This window comes from Lemur catta, chromosome 3 (genome assembly GCF_020740605.2).
Source record: "Lemur catta isolate mLemCat1 chromosome 3, mLemCat1.pri, whole genome shotgun sequence".
NCBI lineage: Eukaryota > Metazoa > Chordata > Mammalia > Primates > Lemuridae > Lemur > Lemur catta.
In genome coordinates, this window is record NC_059130.1 from 77,013,082 (window position 1) to 77,035,203 (window position 22,122).

At 41.8% G+C, this 22,122-nt stretch overlaps 1 protein-coding gene across 1 annotated transcript in view; it reads right to left on the bottom strand.

The window, feature by feature from the left end:
• Positions 1-12,344: 12,344 nt before the first annotated feature.
• Positions 12,345-22,122, bottom strand: part of CACHD1 (cache domain containing 1) — a 202,100-nt gene continuing 192,322 nt past the window's right edge. The window contains exon 27 of the mRNA XM_045547842.1: positions 12,345-14,067. Coding sequence (XP_045403798.1) covers positions 13,829-14,067 — 239 coding nt within the window. The 3' untranslated portion in view covers positions 12,345-13,828. The remainder of the gene's footprint in view (positions 14,068-22,122) is intronic.

Below are 22,122 nucleotides of genomic sequence, written 5' to 3' on the forward strand. Positions count from 1 at the left end.
AACATTGAGGATCAGCTATTAATCCATGAATGGATGAGGTCTATGGGATGGTGAGGAACAGAGAGAAAGGTCCACAGTTCAGCTTAGGCCCCAGGTAAGGATGGCTCTGGTGCGAAGGTACTCTGGCCTCCCCTGCTTCCCTCTCCTTTCCTGCCTGGATGCTATTTCACTGTCTCTCCCAGACTCCCTCATGTCAGGGACTGGCTGTGTCCCCAGGCTGTTCACGCCACCCACCTCTAACCAAAGGTAGTGAGGAAACTACCAATTTCTAACTACTCTATCAATCTGGATCAGGTTGTAAAAATATTCTATTTTTTCTCTTTGCCTTTTCTTCTGAGAAAGAGTGGAGTCCTTAAAACTGAAACTAAGAAATGTTTGCAAAATGCAAATACAGTCTGAATTTCAGTTAGCTTCATATTACTACTGCTGCAACTGCTGGGACTACTTCTAAGTAACATTTATTGCTATTTAATGCCAGGCAATGTTCTTAACTGATGGATTCATTTACTCCTCGGACATCCCCCCCAAATATTTTATGTTTTAAACCTTATGATTAATTTGGTTGAAAGTTCTTATCCCCTGTTAGGAATTTCAGCCATCAGCATGGGAGGAAGTGTATCCACCCTGCCCTTCTCCCCACCACCAGCATAAGTCCCGTCTTTGCTGAAATGCCACATTTGCACCCCAGTTCCTATAAGATATGAAAAGAGGACTTAATCTGAAAGGCCTTTGCCCTTCGGAGGAGGCTGACAGAGAACAATAGCTCTAAGGTGGCCTCTTTCTCTCTCAAGCGTACATGCCCATTGCTTTGTTTCTTTGCCCTTTCTAACTTTTCCATAATTAAAAGGCTGAAGGGTATCCCTTTCCTATTCATCCATTCTGCTTCCCATCTCTGTAAACCGATTCCTGACATATGCTGATAAGTCAGCACAGTGGGTGACTCACAATTCCTCTCCTGCGCCCCCTCTGTGGGGCTGGCCAGGCGGCGCTCACAACTCGTTCCCCACAAATAAAACTCCTGCCAATTGCTCACGTTTAAACTTAACCTGTTCCTCGCCTCCTCTAACCATGTTTGTGCGTGGCCATAACTGCCTGGCCGTCCTCAGGTGGAGTCTTAGGGGACGGGGGATCAACGGTAGGATGGCACAGATAGGAATTGTAGGATGAGCATATCTGGTGAAGAACTGATGGTTTAATTGGGGGCAAGGTGGATTTTTAAAATGTTGCATCATGGTAGACACAACACTAGACACAAGTGTATTTTTTGAGCTTACATGTACATACGCTGAAACGCATAGATCGCAGCTTCACCATTTTAGCAAATGGCTTCACCCACATGACTCACATTGTTCTATGACCCCAGGGCTCCTCACCAGTTACCGCATCCTCGGAAGAAACCACAGCTTGGATTGTTTTTCACCGTAAATTAGTTTTGCCTATTCTAGAACTTCATCTCAAGGGACTTGTTCAGAATGCACTCTTTTCTGTCTGCCTTCTTTTGTTTAGCTTAACGTCAGTGAGATTCAGCAATGATGTTCTGTGTATCAGTAATTCACTCCTGCTTACTGCTGGGTAGTATCTTATTGTTATGCATTTAATTTTAAATTTCAAATTATTTTAATAATATAAACAATATTGTCTTACAAAAATTTGAAACATGATAGATCAGAAGTCTATCCTTTGGCCACTGCTGCCCCATTTTTTACTGTCACCTGGAGATAATTACTGGGGTCTGTTGGTGCAGATATTTATAATTTTTTTCTTTCTGTGCATTCACAAACATGTATATGTTGTTTTAGAAAATGTAATTTTATTATGGTTTTTTAAGATTATTTCAATAGATTTAGGGGGTACAAGTACATGAATGAATTGTACAATGCCGAAGTCAATTGTGTTTTTTTAGACAGCAGACAACACACTGTCTGTATCTCTGTCTCCAAAAGTTCGGTACTTACACCCAAGGCCAAATCAGTGAGAATGAAGAATGGGGACAAGTGGTTTGAGAAAAAGAAAAGAGAAAGTTATTAATTTGCAGGCAAATGAGGAAGGTGTTGGAACAGCGTCTCAGAAGACCACCATCTTGCCTTTAAGCAGTAAAACAGGGCTTTTTAAAGGGGGAGTTTTGGCAGTTGGGCTCAGATCTGTGTGACCAATGTCACATGTTGTATCTTCGGGATATTGCTGTTTATAATTGGTGGTTTCGGGGTCAACCTTATCTCTGATGATGATCTAGCGACCCTTGTCTGGACAATTCTGTTGAGCCATCTCCTATAGTTCCAAAATATGTAATAGAAAACAAATAGCAAAGAACATTTTTCTGCCCCTTTGATTACTGGCCTCCCAAAGGAATGCAGGTTTTAAAACCCAAAAGGGTGAGGGGTTTAAAGAGACAACTTGTAAAACATTTCATTGCCCTTTTTCAGAGCTTTACCTCTGTTTCTTCTTTGCAATTTGTTTTTTTTTACTCAACAATATGTCTTGCAGATATAACCATGTTTGTGCATAGAAACTGACCTTATTTTTAACTACTGCATAGTATTTCATAATGTCGATACTCTACATTTTCAGTCATTACTGAGATGGTTTCCAATTTTTTCCATTTCAACAAATGCTGTAGCAAACATTTGTCAAATTTCCTCGTGCACACTTGTTTCCGTAGGATAGGTGTGAAGAAGTGGAGTTTCTGAGTCAGAGTGTGTCCATTTAAATGTCAATAGATTTATCACAGTATCCACACAAATTTATGTATTCTTATGAATGCTTAGAGTATGCTTGAAATTTTGCCCAATATATGGTTGAAAAAAATCTTCCCTCATTTTAATTTGTATTTCACTAATTCTAGAAAAGTTGAGTATTTTTCCATACGATTACTAGCTATTTCTTCTCTTTTTATTGAAGTGGAACTATTAGCCTGATTTTCCTATTGGGTCATTTCTCCTTTGCTTAATAGATTTACAGGAATTAGTTGTTATTTTATTTATTTATTTATTTATTTTTGAGACAGGGCCTTGCTCTGTCACCTGGGCTATAGTGCAGTGGTGTTATCATAACTCAGTACAACCACAAACTCCTGGGCTCATGCCGTCCTCCTGCCTCAGCTTTCTGAGTAGCTGGGACTACAGGTACACACTACCTTGCTCAGCTAATTTTTGTATATTTTGTAGAGAAGGGTCTCACTGTGTTGCTCAGGCTGGTCTCGAACTCCTGGGCTCAAGCGATCCTCCTGCCTCAGCGTCCCAAAGTGCTAGGATTACAGGTGTTAGCTACTGTGCCTGGCCTGAGTTAGTTTTTTTTAACTTTTTGTATTTTGTTTTGTCTTTTCATCTTTTTATACAAATCCTTGTGTCCAGGGCTGACTTTCAATAGATAGCAGTGAGGGAGCTGCTTTGCTATGTACAAAACCTCTACTCAGAAGCAAGCCGTGTACAAATGGTTTAGCACCAGGTTCCCCATGAACGTGTGCTGCCTGATGGGTGAGGGGCAGCCACCTTTCCGGCCATGCCTCATTTAGGAGTTAGTTTTAATATATATTATTATTCTCAGTGCCAAGCCTTTGTTTTATTTTTTGCAACAACCCCCTCCCCCCATTTTGGTTTGCTATTTGGGGTGCTATTTTTGTAGCACAGAATTTTTGAATTAGCCCAATCTTTGGGTTATGACTTTGCTTTTTCAAGCCCTGTTTAGGAAAGCCTTACTCCAAGGTCATAAGCACAGGGTTTTATTTCCTTCTAATATTTTTATAGTTGTAGGTTGATTTTGATGTACTTGGGAGACATTTGGATAAATAAGGCAATTCTAATCTTTCAGCAAGTAAACAAAAACGTATTCCTATCACTTTAGTTATCTTGAATTTTCAATTGTGTTATTCATTCTATTTCCAGTTTGGGGAGGGGGGAGGCTAAATAAACAATATGAAATTATCCTATTTTAGTGTGTTGTGTTCCTTTTTAAAATCCACCTTTAATTCTGTTCAGGAAAAAAATTCATTCCCTCACAAAATACCCTTAGGTGCCTGCTTGCGATTGGAGCCAGGATGCAGCAGGACGACGGACACTCCTGACAGCGCAGAGCTCAGCGGCTGGCGAGAGGGCAGAGAGCAAGTAGCTAAGTGTGACACGACCCACGAAGCGGATGTCTGGTATAGGGTGCTGCCACGATCCAGATGTCAGCTGGGGTCACACCGTCCTTGGAGACTTAATTAAAACTGGCTTGGACCTTCATCCCACGTCCTCTAGGAAGTCCAGGAACCTTCCCAAAATTCCTGTGAATTCCTCAGGGCTTTGCCATCTTTGGCTCTGAGCTTTTGTTTCCCTCAATGGTTTCACGACTCTCCTCCTTGAGGCTATTCTCTCTGCTCTTTCCTGGCCCATTGCAACTTGGTTCATTCTCCTTGATTTCCCTGCAAGTCACTCACTCAGCACTTGCATGTGTGAACCTCCAGTGCAGCTCTGGGGAGATGGGGGCGTCGTGTGTCAGCCAGAGGAATTTACACCCAATACTTCTTCAGCCTTCTGCCATCAGGGGCCTGTCCCATGTTCACCCGCCACCTTTCTCCGTGGGTTCCAGAGCCTTTGTGTTTGGTGTCCTCTTTTCTGCCTCAAGACTCTCCATGTCTCTCTCAGCTTCTTGATTCAGAAGCTCAATTTATCCCAGTTTGTTGTGCAGATCGATGTCACATAATAAAGAATCTCATCCTTTTGCAGCACAGGAAACCCAGCCGAGGAGTCAGAGTTTCAGTCTTTCTTTGTATCCCTCTGTGAGGGGAAGGGTCCAGTATACAGATGCATTTTCCCTTTGATAAGACCTAGGCTACCCTCTCTGTCGGCAGGCATAAGCAGCTATACTCAGTTTTGGGTTTAAGTAGCTTTTTTGGGAAGCTAGTGCAGTGTGGGTAGTCACTGAGAAAGTGGCTGAGATCTGAAGGGGGGCAGCTGTGGTCCAGGTGAGGCACAGGCTGGAGGGCGAGCTCGGAGAGGAAGTGTCCCAGGCAGAGGCAGCAGCACATGCAAAGGCCCTGAGGTGGGGCAGAGCAAGGCTTATTCGAGAAACTAAGAGAAGAGGGCAGGAATGAAGAGATCGGGTGAGCAGAATGAGGTAGGGAAGACTTTATCCTAAGAGCAGAATAGGGAGGGATGACTTTATCCTAAGGGAAATGGCAAAACATTAAAAGGTGTTAAGCAAATAAGTAATGGTTTTTAATTTTACATTTTTATAAAAGGTTATTTTCACACAATGAGAGATTGCACCCACTAGGATGGCTACGATAAAAAAAAAAAAGGAAAATAAATGTTGGCAAGGAAATGGGGAAACTGGAACCCTTGTACATTGCTGCCGGGAATAAAAAACGGTGTAGTCCCTCTAGAAACAGTCTGGCAGTTCCTCAAAATATTAAACATAGACTTACCATATGATAAAGCAACTCTACTGCTAAGTATTAATATATATGCCCAAAAGAATTAAAAATCAGTATTCAAACACTTGTACACAAATGCTCACAGCAACACTATTCACAATTTCTAAAATGTGGAAATAACCCAAATGCCTATAAACTAATGAATGGATGAACAAAATGTGGTATTATCCACACAAAGGAATAGTATTCAGCCACAAAAAGGAATCAAGGACTGACACATGCTACAATGTGAATGAACCTCAAAAGCATTATGCTGAGTGAAAGAAGTCAGACACAAAAGGTGACATGTACTTTTTTACGTAAAATGCCCAGATTAGGAAAATCCTTAGAAACAGAAAGTAAATTGGTGGTTGGCAGGGGCCAAGGGAAGGGGGCAATGGGGAAAGACTGCTTGATAGGTACAGAGTTTCTTTCCCCTTGGGGTGGTGAAAACGTTGTGGAAGTAGGTAGAGGTGATGGTTGTTTAACATTTTCAAAGTACTAAAGCCACTGAATTGTATACTTTAAAATGGTTAGTTTCATGATATGTAACATGCTATACTTATCAGGATGGAAGTGGGTACCTCAATAACAAAGGCAATTACTCTGACCTCCGAGTAGAGAAAGGACTGGAGGGGACCTGACGGGGGACAGAAGAACCACTGCGGCCCAGCGAGCAATGGTGCAACTTGGAGCAGGGTGGGACAATGGCATCCCTGGTGCTGGAACTGCCTGGGAAAGACTCACGTGGAGAATCACACAGGCAGCTGGAAAGGGGGTCAGGATTTTAGGGAAAAGAGAGGGGGCGGGTGTCGGGGTGCAGACTCAGAAGGAGCATCAGATCTGTAGCTTCTAGCTGAAGTCACACAGGACGAGCTCATGCGGGAGGGTGTGTGGCGACAGACCACGAGAGGAGGCCGTTCCTGAGCCCAGAGAGACAGAGCAACAAGTCACAGCAACCTGAGGGGAAAGCAAGGGTAAGGGTTGTTTGTATTTTTAGGCTATAACTCGATGTGTGGTAGGCTGAGAAGGAACCGCTGGCTGGAAGGGTGGGACAGAGGACATGCACATGTGATGCAGAGAGATCAAGAGTACACAGGCTGGCTCTGCAAAGGGGCAGGAACATTCCTTCCTCCAGAGAGAAAGGATGGTTGAGAGCAAATCTCACCTGAGAGGGATGAAAGCTGTGAGGCTTCTCTACCAAATACAAGGGTAGAAGCTAAGGGCAGCTGCAGAGAAACTGCGGCAGGACAGGGTACCGGGCAAGAGGACATGGAAACGTTTGGAAGGGATTTGAAAGAGAGCGTACAAGAGAGTAAACTGGGTCTGGGTAAAGAATTGCCAAGGAGCCCTGAAAGTCAAGAACATCCCTTTGTAGGGGAGCCAACTTCTTGTTATGTAATTTTTTTTTTTTTTTCCAAAAGCACTGGGCCTAAGAACTAAGACAGTAATCCTGGTGGGTATATTGTTACATAAAACACTTTAATCAAGCAGCACCGAAATAGAAGGGGAATAGTGAGAAAGAAATTCAAGTAGTATTATAAGAAGCAGGATTGAAAACCTTCCATATGTAAGCTCCTTCTCCAAAAGAAATGTGATTTAAAACCATTTGAATAAGTAACTATACATTTAAATTAGTCTACAGGAATTATTTTTGCATTTAGATGTATGTACCTACATACAGGTATGTTAAAATATAGGCAGCTTTTAAAAGGCCTATATACTGAAACTGTATGTTTTAGGAAGTTGTTGAGGATTTTTATACCAGAGACAACATAAAAAATTCATAAAAAATTCCCAAACCTTTAATGTTGTATTGTTAGTACAATATACTAAAAAGCTGTTGTACTAACTGATGTGTGTGCTTTGGAGAAGTCGATTGGTTTCATTCACTACTTTAAATACTACAAATTATGATAGCTTGTAACTAATTATGGCTTCAGTTGACACTCCAGAAATTTAATATTTTCAATAAATGTTAAGGCCCTGCTAGTACAGGGCATGAGCACCACAAAGGAGTAAGAAATCGTCCCTGCCCTTAGGACGCTGGAGTCTAGTTGGGGCTATAAAACAGTTCATATGAAAATGTAGTTAACATCCAAGCAAGATGAACTAGAAGCTCACAACTGGTGCAGAAGTAAGAGTTTTAGAAGATTCAAAGGGTCAGATCTCACTTTTTAAATGGCCTAGTTAAGAAACCTGGCCATGCAGTAATGAATGCTGGTGAGGACGTGGAGAAAGGGGACCCTCGTACACTGTTAGTGGGAATGTAAATTAGCGCAGCCTCTATGGTGAATGGTATGGAGATTCCTCAAAAAACTGAAACTACCGTATGACCCAGCAATCCCACTGCTGGGCATATACCCAAAGGAGGGGAAATCGGTATATCAAAAAGATGTTTGCACTCCCATGTTTGTTGCAGCACTATTCACAATAGCCAAGGTTTGGAATCAACCTAAGTGTCCAACAATGGATGAATGGATAAAAAAATGGTGGTACACATACACAAAGGAATATTATACAGCCATAAAAAGAATAAATCCCTGCCATTTGCAACAACATGGATGGAATTGGAGAACATTATGTTAAGTGAGGTAAGCCAAGCATAGAAAGACAAATCTCACATGTTCTCACTCATATGTGGAAGCTAAGTATGAAAAACAATGGATCTTATGGAGACAGACAGCAGAATGATAGTTACCAGAGGCTGGGAAGGGTAGCAGGGGGTGGGGGACAAATTGGGGATGGTTAATGGGGATAAAAATATAGTTAGCTAGAATTAACAGTATTTGACAGCACAACAAAGTGACTATAATCAATAAGTTAGGGTATACTTTAAAATAACTAAAACAGTGGAATTGGAATGTTCCTAACACAAAGAAATGGTAAATGCCAGAGGTGATGGATACCCCAATTACCCTGATTTGACTAATTCACATTGTATGCCTGTATCAAAACATTACCTGTACTCTATAAAGATATACAACTATTAGGTACTCATAATAATTAAAAATAAACAAAATTAAAAAAAAAAAAAGAAACATGGCCCCCTGGCCATGGAAGAAGTTACATTTGAACTGAGACTTGCTGGGGTGAGGGGAGCGGGTTATTTCTCTTAAGAGTAGAAGAGAACACACAAGTAGATCGAAAAGCATAAACAAAGACGTGTATCACATCAAGAAAGTTGGGCATCTGAGCAAAACAGTTGGCTGGAGCCTAGCAGAGGCTCGCAAGCGGTAGCAGGATAAGGTTTTGAATTGAAGCAGGATACGAACTGTGAAGCATGCTCTGAAGAGAGTTACGTAGGTAAAGAGGCAAGACTGAAAGCTCTTCTGTGGTATGGGCTGGTCAGAGCTAAACCGTATTAAATGAGTTAGCACATGGAAAGACCTCACCACAATGCCTGTCACCAAGCAAATGTTCAACGTGAGTCATCATCATTACCGTCACTGGCCGCAGATGTGCAAGGATAAATGACACCTCCAGCCACATTACACCCAACATCAAACATGGACTCTTCATTCCTTACCCTCTTTCCCCAACTGTTCCTGCCCTTGTCTCCCCCAACACAGAAAGTGATGCCACCATTGATGAAACTGCTCAAGACAGGAACCCTTTTCTCCCCACCCTCCATAACCAATCCAGCACTGCTGTTTCTGCTTCCAAAATCTATTTCCCACCACCCCTTCCTCCATCTTCACTGCCACCATCCTGCATTTGGCCTTGACTTCTGCAATGGTTTCCTGTCCACATTTCCATTGTTGCTACCCTACAATGCATTTCAACTCAGAATTTTTTTTTTTTTAAAATATAGATAGCCTCACCCTCCCTCTTCCTAAAAGATCCTATCAGCTTCCCATTTAAGTCACCTTTTTTCTCGTCACAGCCTAAGGACACCATTTTCCTACCTCTTCATTCTCATCATGTCCCACTTTCCCTGTTGCCCAATGCTCTAGATGTGACGCTATTTCCTAGTTCAGGCCCACTGCACATTCCATTCCCTCTGCCTGAAACATTGGCTTACCCACCGTCCCCTTGACTCTCTGGGTCTTTCTCATTCTTCAGATAGTGGCTTCTACATCGCCCTTCCAGAGGCTTTGCATGAGAAAAAGAGGCCTCTCAGAGGCTTTGCATGAATCTAAAGCAGATTCCTTTCCTGCCCACACTCCTCTGTGGGCTCTTTCAACCATCACCCTTTGCTGCCTTCACAGCAGATAGCCCTATGCAAAATTATACCTATGTTTTTGTATCTGCTTATTTGATGAATATATTGGATGCTTTCAAGGGCAGGTATTAAAAAGTTAACTCAAATCTTAAACAATAGGACTTTTAATCATCTCCCATAAGTGGAAATCCAGAGGTAGGGTGGGATTCAGAGCTGGTTGAGTCAGCAGTTTATGATCGATGTCCAGATCTTTCATTCCCTCCACTCCACTGTCCACAGCATCAGTGTCCCCCTGAGGCTGCTGACATTAGTGAGAGCCAGATGGCAGCCAGCTGGGATGGACGTTACCTGCTGGCTTATTCACACTTACTGGGAGACAGAAAGTCTTTCCTTGCAACCTAAGTCCTCCCAGTCAGATTGGACCAAATCAGCCACATCTTCCCCCAATTACGATCAGGAAGAATGCTTTATGCTGGTTGCAGTGAGTCTTAGCTTGTGACCAAATAAATAGGACGAATTTATTATGCGTGTCATAAGACTAACAAGAAGTCCAACCCTAGGACTGAAGTCAACTAATGGAATCCATTCGCAATAACATCGTGGAGGAAGAGTGGGACCAACACTGGGGAGTCAACCCTTATACCACTAGCTTCAGTACAAAGGGGTTGTGTGTCTGTTTCATTCATTCATTCCTATGTACTCAGCCTCAGACCTTGCTTTTAATTCACTGCTCTACCGCCGCAAGCAATGAGAAACATGACTAACTTAAAGAGATGGTAGAGCAACAAACAGTACCAAAAAGGGGGCTGAGGTCAGAACTTTCTTAAACACCTTTATTTAAGGCCCACATTCTCAATGAGGAGGGTATTACCCAAAATGGGGTGAAATTGGGGAAGGAAAAGAAAACAGATATTACAATGGTTTGTAGCTCTCCAAAGTACAACCCTATCCAACAAAATCTTATCCCCTAGTGTTTAATTTCTCTTATTACGGAAAAGTTAAATTAAATCAAAATTTCATCCTTAAGGGGAAGGAGCAATAACTAATAAAAAAATGAGAAACATTGAGTTAAAGGATGATAGAAGGAAATGCCCTTAGGAACAATGTAGGACTGATGAGGGAGGATGAACGAAAACCAGGAAAATCCCAGAATCTCAATGTGTGCGTGTGTGTTAGCTACTAAAAAGGCCATTTCAGACAGTTATAAGTAATAGACACACAAATACATCTTTCAGCTGGGCTTGGTGGGGCGCGCCTGTAGTCCTAGTTAATTCAGGAGGCTGAGGCAGGAGGATCACTTGAGCCCAAGAGGAGTTTGAGGTTGCAGTGAGCTCTGATTATGCCACTGCACTCTAGCCTGGGTGACAAAGCGAGACCTCCTTTCAAAAAAGAAAAAAAACCTTTCTACCTCAGCCAGGAAAATCACCCCTCCTCTGTTTTGAAACAGACCAAAAGAAACAGATGAGACTGGGGCTGGTATGTTTTAAGAATATAATTATTGTACCAGATATACATTTTAAAAATATGCAATCATTAGAGCAGCCCATTGCCATAGGGAAATGCACTTACTTAAGTCTCTCAGGACTTCTTTCCACATACCAGTCCCTCTGATAGGCAAAACAGATTTATACTGCCTAAGTTTTTCAAATAAATATATTAATAGAGTTTAGTTGTGTATTCAAATTAAATTAAGAAGTAGAAGAAAACAAACTACAATTCAGTTTCCAAAATTTCTAAAATAAATCTATCTGAAAAGCAGATGAACATATATACCAGGAGGACTAGCACGAGTCTGAACCCTGTTTTATTTGGGCCACAAACAGGAAATCTTTTCTACCTATATAGAGTGACCTGGAATGCTTTTAGTTCTTGCTACTTACTAACACTGATAAGCAATGTCGGTTACAGTCAACAGGAGGCTTTGGCGAAGGAGAAGGGTTTGATAGGATCTCTCTTCAGGATTTTAGGGAAGACCCATGTTTAATAAACAATCGTACCTGAGAAGCAAAAGGAACCAATATTAGTCACCAGGAGAAAAAGTTTCCAAAAATACATTTTTCCTTTTAAACAGCAGCAGCAACAAAATGTTCAAACACCATTATATGTAATGCTTGGAGAAGAAGAAAAAGATAACTCAGAAGATCAAAATTTCAACCAAAACTTCACGAATCCATATGTCTTATTTCACAAGATCTTTAAAACTCAGGGTTTTTTTTGTTCAGGTATAAGCATTCAATTACTTTGTCCTAAAGTTCAGGACAGGACAGAGTCTTATTGCAAAGGATACAAAATGCATTTGTTACTGTTTGAGTAGACAGTACCCATTTCATTTTTAAGCTCTACGTTTTGTGATTCTTTTCTTGAAAACACCAAGTTTCCACTCCACCCCGCTCCTCAATCAAGAAGCTGGTTTCATAACACCAAGGTTCTCAACTTAAGAAAAAACACAGTATCCCATGGAGAAGTTTAATTTTCTGGGAAGACAGGAAACTCATTCAATCCTTCCAGCAGTTACAGAATAATCATTTATTTTTAATGATGCAGATTTGGAAGAGGCGGCTACATTCTAGACAGTTTTAAAATGTTTGCTTTTTATTTTATCCCATTATATCCTGAAGTTCCATTGCATGTTTGAGATGGTCAAGAAGCCCCTGAAGTTGACTGTGGCATTGGAAGAAGGCCTACTTCCAGTTCAGCAATTGACTTGCTAGGTTACAGAGTGAATGTAACTTGCCTTGAGACAGAAGTGGTACAATAATAAATCACTGTGGCAACTAGGATGGTCTGTTGCATACAGTTTATTTCACTAGACTGCAATTTTATACACAGTATGTAGGGGTTTCCTGATAGCACATATATAGTTTACTTTCTGTACTGCTGAAGAACCAATTTTTTTTACATTGTATCATAATACCCTATCATTAAAACATTATTCAGTGAATTTTTTCCAACTACATATAAACGGAGATTTACCACACACGGTGCAAGAATGTCTTTATAACATATTTGAATCACAAAATGTGAATCTAAAATACATCACTGTAATTAGAACAACTACTTTAAAATTACGATGCCCCATGTTGTAGTAGCCAGATTTGATTAATCTCTGTATATATCACAAAGCAGTTTGGTGAATAACTCCTTGGATAACTGGCAGCAGCTTTTAACTATGATTTCAAAAGAAATCTTTAATTAAGAACCAAACTTTCACAATTAAAAAAAAAAAACTTCTTCCCTTGTATGTTCAATGTTCTGAGAGTCAAAAATGGGACATTTATAAAGTCTTTAAAACAAGGAGAATAAATCCAACCCTCCTTTAGCTGAAAGGCTGGAGTTGTAATATTAGGTTTCTACGAAACCTAAGAATAGCATTGTATGGGAGTGGAAATGAGTTACAGAGAAACATAAAATTTCTTTTAAAATGTCTCGGATTCCTCTGCCCTTCCCCACCTCTGTCAAACACAGAGAAAGAATACTGCATTACAAATAAAGATGTGTTTCCATGAAATGATGTAAACAAGTTAGAGAGAAAGATTTCTTCATTTTCCCATTTTGTGGAGTGGGGCAGTGGGATGATACCAGTTAAATAAGAAACAGAACTCCTAATCAAGAACCACTTCATCACACACAAAACAGCTAGGGATAATTGCTGAAAACGTCTCATGTGTTTCCTTTCCTTTTCCCCAAAGTTTGAGAATGTTTGAAAGTTCAATAAATAGTAGAAAAATAATCCTTTACTTAGAAATTTTGAGATGCATCATTTAGAGCTTAAGATGAGTTCCATACAGCAATCGTGGTATCTAGGTACCGCTAAGAAACAAAGCGAAATCTTCAAAGCACACGTTTATATCTGGATGTGCCACATTCCCGGTCTCTGGTTGAGAAGATTGTTCTCTCTTCCAGTTAAGGAGAGCTGAATGTTTCTGGCTCCTCGGAACATTCCTCTGGCTCAGCTTCATTTATAGGTTGCGTCTCTATGTTTGGAGGTTCGCCTTCTGTTCCGTTCCATTAGTATCATGGCAGGTTCATTAATCAGGCTGATTTCCCCTCCATTTCAGAACCAGCTTCACGTCTTCACAAATGTGACTTCTGTTGTTGTTTCTCTTATTTTTAAACCTGTTGACAGGCAGGAAATGAATTAAACCACTCTGGACAAAGCACAAACACAAGGGGGGGGGTGGTCTCTTGCTGTGAGTTTTAAGCTGGCTCTTTTTCTTCCAGAACATTCTGTATTTCCCACATCCCATCTTCTCATGGAGGTGAGGAGATTGTTAGCACTCCGCATCGACAGTGTGTACCGTCACGGCTGCCTGCAAGTGGTGGCTGTGATGAAGAGTGGGGTGGTGTGACCGGTAGTGGTGGAACTTGTGACTTAGTAGGGCAGCAGTCTGAGGGGGGGTGTCCAGGTCTAAGTCCTCATCGTGGTTCCCCACGTCAACCCCGGCTGACAAGGGGTCATTGTTGCACGGAGGATTTTCACTGTCTTCCTGTGGGCTCATGGTGCTGTAACCTAGAAAAGGAACAAAACAAACACATAGCTGAGAGCTTCAAGATGCAGAGAGAGTTCATTACAATTTCTAGGGCACTGGGAGGTGTTCCTATCTTTGGGATACATAGGTGCAAACATTTGCAGACTGTCAGATGTTAAAACAATTTATTTTTAAAGAGATCTAGAGATAACTATTTTTTCCTCCCTCAAAACAACTACACAATAAATACATAATCATTTTAGACAATTGAGAAAGTATGGCAGAGAAAAAAATAAACAACACCCTCACCCCAAATCCCCAAACCACAAAAATTAAAATCACTCCACACCCCATCATCCATAGATCATCCATAGATAGCCACCACTGATATTTGGAGAACTATCCTCCTACACTTCTCCCTGAGATAAGATTATTTCTTATATTAAAGAAATCCAAAAATCAGGCAGCTTCAAGAAAAAGATCTGAACAGTACTCCAGTTAAGGGATGATGGGGAAATTTAGGCTTCAAAATGTGTCGGTGTGCAGGCTGGGCGCGGTGGCTCACGCCTGTAATCCTAGCACTCTGGGAGGCCGAGACGGGTGGATCGCTGGAAGTCAGGAGTTCGAGACCAGCCTGAGCAAGAGTGAGAGCCCGTCTCTACCAAAAATAGAAAGAAATGATTTGGACACCTAAAAATCTATATAGAAAAAATTAGCCGGGCATGGTGGTGCATGCCTGTAGTCCCAGCTACTCGGGAGGCTGAGGCAGTAGGATCACTTAAGCCCAGGAGTCTGAGGTTGCTGTGAGCTAGGCTGATGCCATGGCACTCACTCTAGCCCGGGCAACAAAGCGAGACTCTGTCTCAAAAAAAAAAAAAAAAAAAAAAATGTGTCGGTGTGATGCCACAACAACAAAACCTCAAAAAACTGTCATCATCACCTGCACACCTGCTCCATAGCAACCAGCTGTATTAGGTAACTCTTGCATATCAATGACCCATGTATTCTAACATCCATTTCATAAGTGAGGGACATGATGATCACAAAGGTTGTGAAACTTGCCCAAAGTTTTAGTACCTAATGAAACACTAACTCCACATACACCCGCAGCAACTAGCAAAGGAATGAACTATTCCCTGTGTGAGCTGGCTCACTGTATTTAAACATTAATTTCTTTTGGTATTCTAAGTAATACATGTTTCAAAGGAAAATGCCCTTGTTGATCAAAGGATTCCATTCCAAGAACCCTGGCATGTTTTTAAATATTGCAAAATTCTTCTTTAAACGGTTTGAGAAGCGACAGCTCATTAATATTTCCACTGCATCTACCGTTAGCATCAATCAGCACTCACTCGTGGGTTGTGCTAGTCACATTCGTGGTTGCAAAATTGATGTGCTTTCATATAGCCAAGCAGGAGTAGTTTGTGGTTGCAATGGCATGCTCTGTGCAAAAATGGGAAAGGCAGTTCCCTGTCCTCAATGAAACATTATTCAAATGATAGAATTATTTAACTGTCAATCCAATTCACAAATACTTATTGGGCACCTACTACATATAAGTCACTGTGGTAGGCGCTGGAGGAAACACAAAAATGAAAACCTGGTCCCTGCACAAAGAATGCAAAAGCTAGTGTTTGAGAAATGAAACAAGTACAAGCATAGGTCATTCAATTATTCATTTATCGAAGACTGTTATGGTGCTGGAGGGGGAGATGAGGAAACATGAATAAGAGATGTCTTCTTAATAACAAGTGAGTATGAGACAGATGTTCACAAAGTGAGTCTTCCTTTAATGTAGATAATGGTAAATGCTATAATTGAAATCCAGAAGAGGGAATAACTAATTCTGGCTGGGGGAACGAGGAAGCTTCAAAGAAGAACTCATATTTTAGTTAGGCTTAAGTGGATGAATGGGCACTTGATAAGTGGACAGGAACAAAGGAACAGGATGAACACAGCCACAGAGGTGTGGAAATGAAGGCCATTCCTGGAGCATGTGGCTCAATAAGTGCTAGCAGGTAGCTGAATAGGGCAAGGTGGAAGGCAGAAAGGAAAGTTCAAGTCAGATCATAAAGCCCACACTAAAGGCTAGAAAATGGAGAGAGAATACACGATTTTGAATAGACCAAAAAATGGCATGATCAGTTCTTGTTCACAGAGTTCAGGTGGCAGTTCGGAGGGTGAATGAAAGAGAGAGGGAGGTGTTAGAAGGTTATTGCAATAGCCCAGATGAGAGATGAAGAATTAAAACTAGCTCAGTGGGATTGGACAGATTTAAAAGCTATCTCAGGTGGAAGCAACAGCAGTTGGTAAACCATCAGATGTGGGTGATTATGGGAGGTAAGGGGTGGTTAAAGGTGACTATATCTTTAAGTTAGGATGATGAGGGAGGGAGACACAGAGACCCCGAGTTTCAGGAGAGAAAACAAATTTTGTTTTTATGCATCTTGATTTTGAGAGTCTTTGGGTCACATCGGTGGAGATGTGTAGCCAGAAACTCAGAAGCGTCATCTGAGAAGTCAGGGCAGAAGAGGGAGACTTCGGTGACATGTGTGTCTATGGTGACTGAGTGTTTTCTTGGTGCCAGCTGCCAGGCTTGAGGCGGAACAGAAAAAGGGTAAGGTGTACCCTCCACTCCTGAGAAGCCCACAGGCAAGAGTGGGAAACACTCCTGTGCTCAAACAGGCGTATCAAAAGGAACCCCAAAGCTGGTGATCTTGGTTTAGATCCTGGAAGAGGTAGCCGTGATGGGAGAAAAGGGACTCACTAGATTGATAAAGGGGTGGACAGGTACTCCCAGCAGGGCATAAGCACATGCAATGACACAGTAGCTTGACAGACTCTGATGGGCTTTGGGAATGCTGAAAGCTTGGTGTTGGGGAGGGGCAGTGGGAGATGGCTCTGTGCCGGTAGGCTAAGACCAGATCAAGGTTGGTGGGTTAGCTGGGCGCTGCGGCTCATGCCTGTAATCCCAGCACTTTAGGAGGCCGAGGCAGGAGGATCACTGGAGGCCAGGAGTTTGAGACCAGCCTGAGTAACACAGTGAGACCCTGTCTCCATAAAAAATAGAAAAATTAGCCAGGTGTGATGGCACATACCTGCAGTCCTAGCAACTCAGGAGGCTGAGGCAGGAAGATCACTTGAGCTCTGGGGTTTGAGGTTGCTGTGAGCTATGATAATGTCACTACACACTAGCCCAGGCAACATAGTGAGACCTTGTCTCAAAAAACAAATAAATGACAAAAACAAAACAACACTCCCACCCCAGAAGCTGGTCAGAGCTATGAGCTATGAGCTAGGATCTAGTAATGGGCAAAGGTGGCAGGCAGGTGGCAATGAGGAGGCTGGACAGAAGGAAGGTGAGATCAGAAGCTTAGAGGACAGGAGGCGGGAGCATGGGCTTCAAGGAGACAGTGAGGACCTGAAAGTGGGACAGTTGAAGTGTTTGAAAATGGAACAAGAGACTGTTTACGAGACTGTTCAAAAGAGTAGGCTGGATCTGGTGACCAAATGGACCTGCCTGGAGAAGATGCCAGGGAGGTTGACACCCTTGGATAAGGTCGAGTTTTCTGGGTTCAGAGCCTAGGGAAATAGTGATGCCTTTACCCGAGATTAGGAGGCCAGAAGCCAGAACAAGTTTCTCAGCTGTGGCAGTGCTAGGTCTTGAATGTGAGATTGGGTGGGAGGCTCCCAAACCTGTTACAAAGTGCTGTGTGTGCTTAAACCACCTTATGCTGTTCGTGCAAAGGATGAAAGTAGAAAACAGGATTTTAGCAAAATCCCAGCAACTCTGTTGATTATTCAAACACCTCCTGGATAGCTTCCCGTCTCTGCTCATTTACAAGCACCCACACTAACTGACAATTCATTTTAACAGCTGAGGTGTTAGATTCACGGGGGCCCTGCTGCTTTGGCTCACCCCCCACTGTCCCTCATCTTGCTACTGGCCTCGCTTGGAAGGTCTTCTCTGGGAAGCTTCCCAACCGACTCCCCCACACCGCCTCCAGTGCACAGCCCCCACGGGGCTGGTGCCCCTTCTGTGCATTTACTCAGCATTCTGAACACATCTCTATCTTAGATGCTAGCATATTATAAGAAAAACAAGGCCATCTGTCCATTAGCAAATTCTTTCATAAATCACAGGCACTTGTTTATCTTTATACTCCCAGGATTTAACATAGTACTTCACACAAAACAGGCACTTACAAACAAAAGCAACCCCCGCCCCCTGCAACCACTGCATACTATGTTCCCAAAGCAATTGGCACCAGTGAATTCTTCTTTTTTTTTTTAGTTATCTGTGGCTTGGCCTGGTATGACAGTCACTTGTCTCCTCTAATAATGAAGACATTCTAGGATTCACTGGGCCCTGCCTAGGGCTTCTGGCAGAGTCCAGAGACGCTCTGAGCTTGGCTGGTCACAGGTCCGAGTGACCCAGGGTGGCAGTGAAAGTGCTGCTGTCTCCAAGGCAACCCGGGGGGCACCCTCATTTCTTCTGTTACTGCTTTCTGATGAGAACCGCAGCAGAGGCCTTTCAGAGTAAAACTCTCATACTAAGGCCACTCCATTTAATCTTCTCACTAGGATACTATTGCTCAATCCCTCTGTAATTTCCTCTTATTTTGATAACTAAGGAAAGCAAGTTGTGGAGAGGCAGGAGAGAGAAACACATTGCCTCATTCGACAAATTAATTGTTTACTCAGGGCCAGGCAGTTCTGTCGAGCACCGGGAACAGTGATGAATTAAGACAGACGTGGTCCCGGACTCATGGAGGAGGAAGCACTGTTCGAAACACAAAGGATATCTGCAAACACTTTCAAAGGAAAAATTTCTTTACTATGCAAAGGCTGGGACAGCAAAGTGTCTGCAAAGACAATCTCAAGCGAGAAATAGGCTTTCGGAAGGAGGCCAGGAGTCCGTTAAGAACAAAAGAGCCAAGATTAGGTTTTTGTTCTTTGACATTCTGCTTATGTATTTATCTGATGGTTCCTAAGAAACCTTGATTGATTGTAAGGACGTTAGGTCCCTCTGGGGACTCACTCACCATCTCGTGGCCACAGACAGTAACTGCAGGAGAATATCTGTATAGCACCAGAAAATGGTCTTATAATTGACCTACATGGTTTTCAATCAGGTTTTCAAGGTTTTGTGTTTGCCTTTTATTTCCCTTTTAAGTATTTTGGAATTTGCCAAGAACTAGGGGGAAATTCCCCTTTTCAAAGAAAAAAAAAGTTGCTTAATATACATTTGCATAAAATTTCTAATAAGATAGTGACCAAAATATAAATTCATAAGGAGCAAATATATATTGGTGTTTTTTAAACTTGAAAATAAGCTAGTATATGATTAGACAGAACATGATATTTTTAAGAGAAATAATGAACAAAGCAGATACACAGTTAAAAGCATACAGACAGTGATTGTTCCTAACCTCCACTTGTGAGTGTAACACTTGGCTTAATAACAATCATTCTAAGTGGTCTTAGAATATTGACCAAAATGATTCAACTTTTCAAAAAACACTCTCAATTTGAGTAGTTTTTCTTTTAAGATACAAAAATTAAAATTAGATTCCTTTGAAACACAAAACTCTGGCCAGGCTTGGTGGCTCATGTCTGTTATCCCAGTGCTTTGGGAGGCAAAGGAGGGAGGATCGCTTGAGGCCAGGAGTTTGAGACCAGCCTGGGCAACATAGCGAGATCTTGTCTCTAAATTAAAAAATAAAAATAAAAATAAAAATAAATTAGCCAGGCATGGTGGTGCACACCTACAGTCCTAACTAGTGCAGAGGCTGAGGTGAAAGGATCGCTTGAACCCAGGAGTTTGAGGTTGCAGTGAGCTGTGATTGTGCAACTGCACTCAAGCCATGGTGACACAGCAAGACCTTATCTCTAAACAAACAGACAAAAAAAAAAAATAAGAAAAGAAACACAAAACTCTTTTGATCACATAAACTATTTCTAAATAAAAACACAGCCTGAAATTTCCAAGATAGCTTGGTAACATTCAGTTTTAATTCTAGGAACATCACAACTCTGAACCACACCATGAAAGCCTAGGCTGTTCAGCAGTCATACCCTTATACATTTCATTCTTTTGAGTTTCCTCCGGGGTGTCACACCCAAGGCCTCACACAGAAAGATGCTCACTGGGTAGCACAGAACCACGGCACGCCCATCCCACCAGTCCAAGGGCCAGGCAGTGCCATGTTCCTCCATTGGCTTTTCCACGATTTACCTGCAGATGAAAGTGACCTATCCTACCCCTCTTTCCTTAAGGAAGCTGTCACATCCTCCCTTTTATCAGTCTTGTGGCTACATGTATACATTTAGAGTTTCCTCCTAGATCGTAAATTCCTGCAGGGCAGGGTGGGCATGGAGGTAGGGAAGTCAACCCTGAGCTCTAAGCCTGCCATAGGTCATTTTATTTAATCCTCACAACAACTTTACCAGGCAGGAATTTTTAATCCTACTTTAAGTATTAGAAAACTGAGGTCCAAAGTAGCTCACTTCAAGTTGCGATAGATTAAAAAAAAAAAAAAAAAAAAAAAAGAGGGAGAAGTGGGATTCAAAGTGAGCTTGGGTTGACTCTATCTCCTTAGCTCCTCCCCTGTGCCACCTGCCTCAAGAACAGACAAGTCTCCCATCTCTAACTCCCTCCACGGTGCTTAGTACAGTCACGTATTGCTTAAGGACAGGGATATGTTGTGGGAAAAGCATCCTTAGATGATTTTGTCATTGTGCAAACATCACAATGCACCTACACAGAGCTTGACAGTGTAGCCTACTGCACACCTAGGCTATCTGCTACAGCCTCTTGCGCCCCGGCTACAGACCTGCACAGCTTGTTACTGTGCTGAATGCTGTGGGCAACTGTAACACAGTGGTGAGTATTTGTATATCTAAACATATCTCAATAAAGAAAAGGTACAGCAAAAATACAGTGTAAAAGACTAAAAAATGGCACACCTGTACAGGGCACTTACCATGAACGGACTTTGTGGGACTTAAACTGCCCTGGGTGCGGCCGCGAGCGAGTGCTGAGCGAAGGTGATGGCTAGCATGTGACTACACACTACTGCAGACTGTTTGAACGCTGTACACATTGAGGCTACACAAAATTTGTAAAAATTTTTTCTTCCTTCAATAATAAATTAACCTTACCTAATACTTTTTAATTTTTTAAGTTTTGACTCTTTCATAATGGCACATACATAGCTTAAAACACAAGCACATTGTACAGCTGTACAAAAATATTCTCCTTCATTATATCCTTATTTTATAAGCTTTTTTCTATTTAAAACATTTTTCATTTTTAGTTTAAAAAATTTTTGGTTAAAAATGAAGACAAACACACACATTAGCCTAGGCCTGCACAGGATCAGAATCGTCAAGATGTCACCAGGCAATAGGAATTTTTCAGCTCCATCGCAATCTGTGGGACCCCTGTTGTATACACGAGATGCTGTTAATTTGGTGCATAACAGTACACACCAGAAGCCCAGTACAGTCACCAAATAGGAGGATACACAGATAAGCAAGAAACGTGTTGACAGGACAATTAGATTTCCTCGTTTAATGTGTATAGCTTCGCCTCCAGGCATCACACAGACATTAACTCGATGCCACCATTTTTAGTGACCCATGTACAGGTTTCAAGGGATGATAACATGCAGTTAAATTCTATTGATTTGATGATGCATTTGAAATATGTGCAGTGTCAATGCCTTCTCCTTTTGGTGCTGCATTTTGTCTGCACAAAAAAACTGTTTTTCATTCCTTGGGGATAATAGGGATCCAATTATTGTGAAAAATGAAAGGAACCAAGCCCTTAGCTGGAGTCCTTGGTTTTCAGATACTGACACTGCACCATTGCTTTCATCTAAGCTGTTGCTTCATATGCCATTTTACTAAGACAATGGGAAAGGCTAACAGAACATCGTAAATGTCACTCAGAATCCCAATTTGGTACTGATGCCACTTCTATTGGGGTAGAGAGAAAAAGGATTCAGTAGTTCTGCTGAATAAGAAATTATTTCTGTTGAACTTTAGTAGCCTCAAACCTGTTTCATTATTCAAAGGAGAAGGCACAGAAC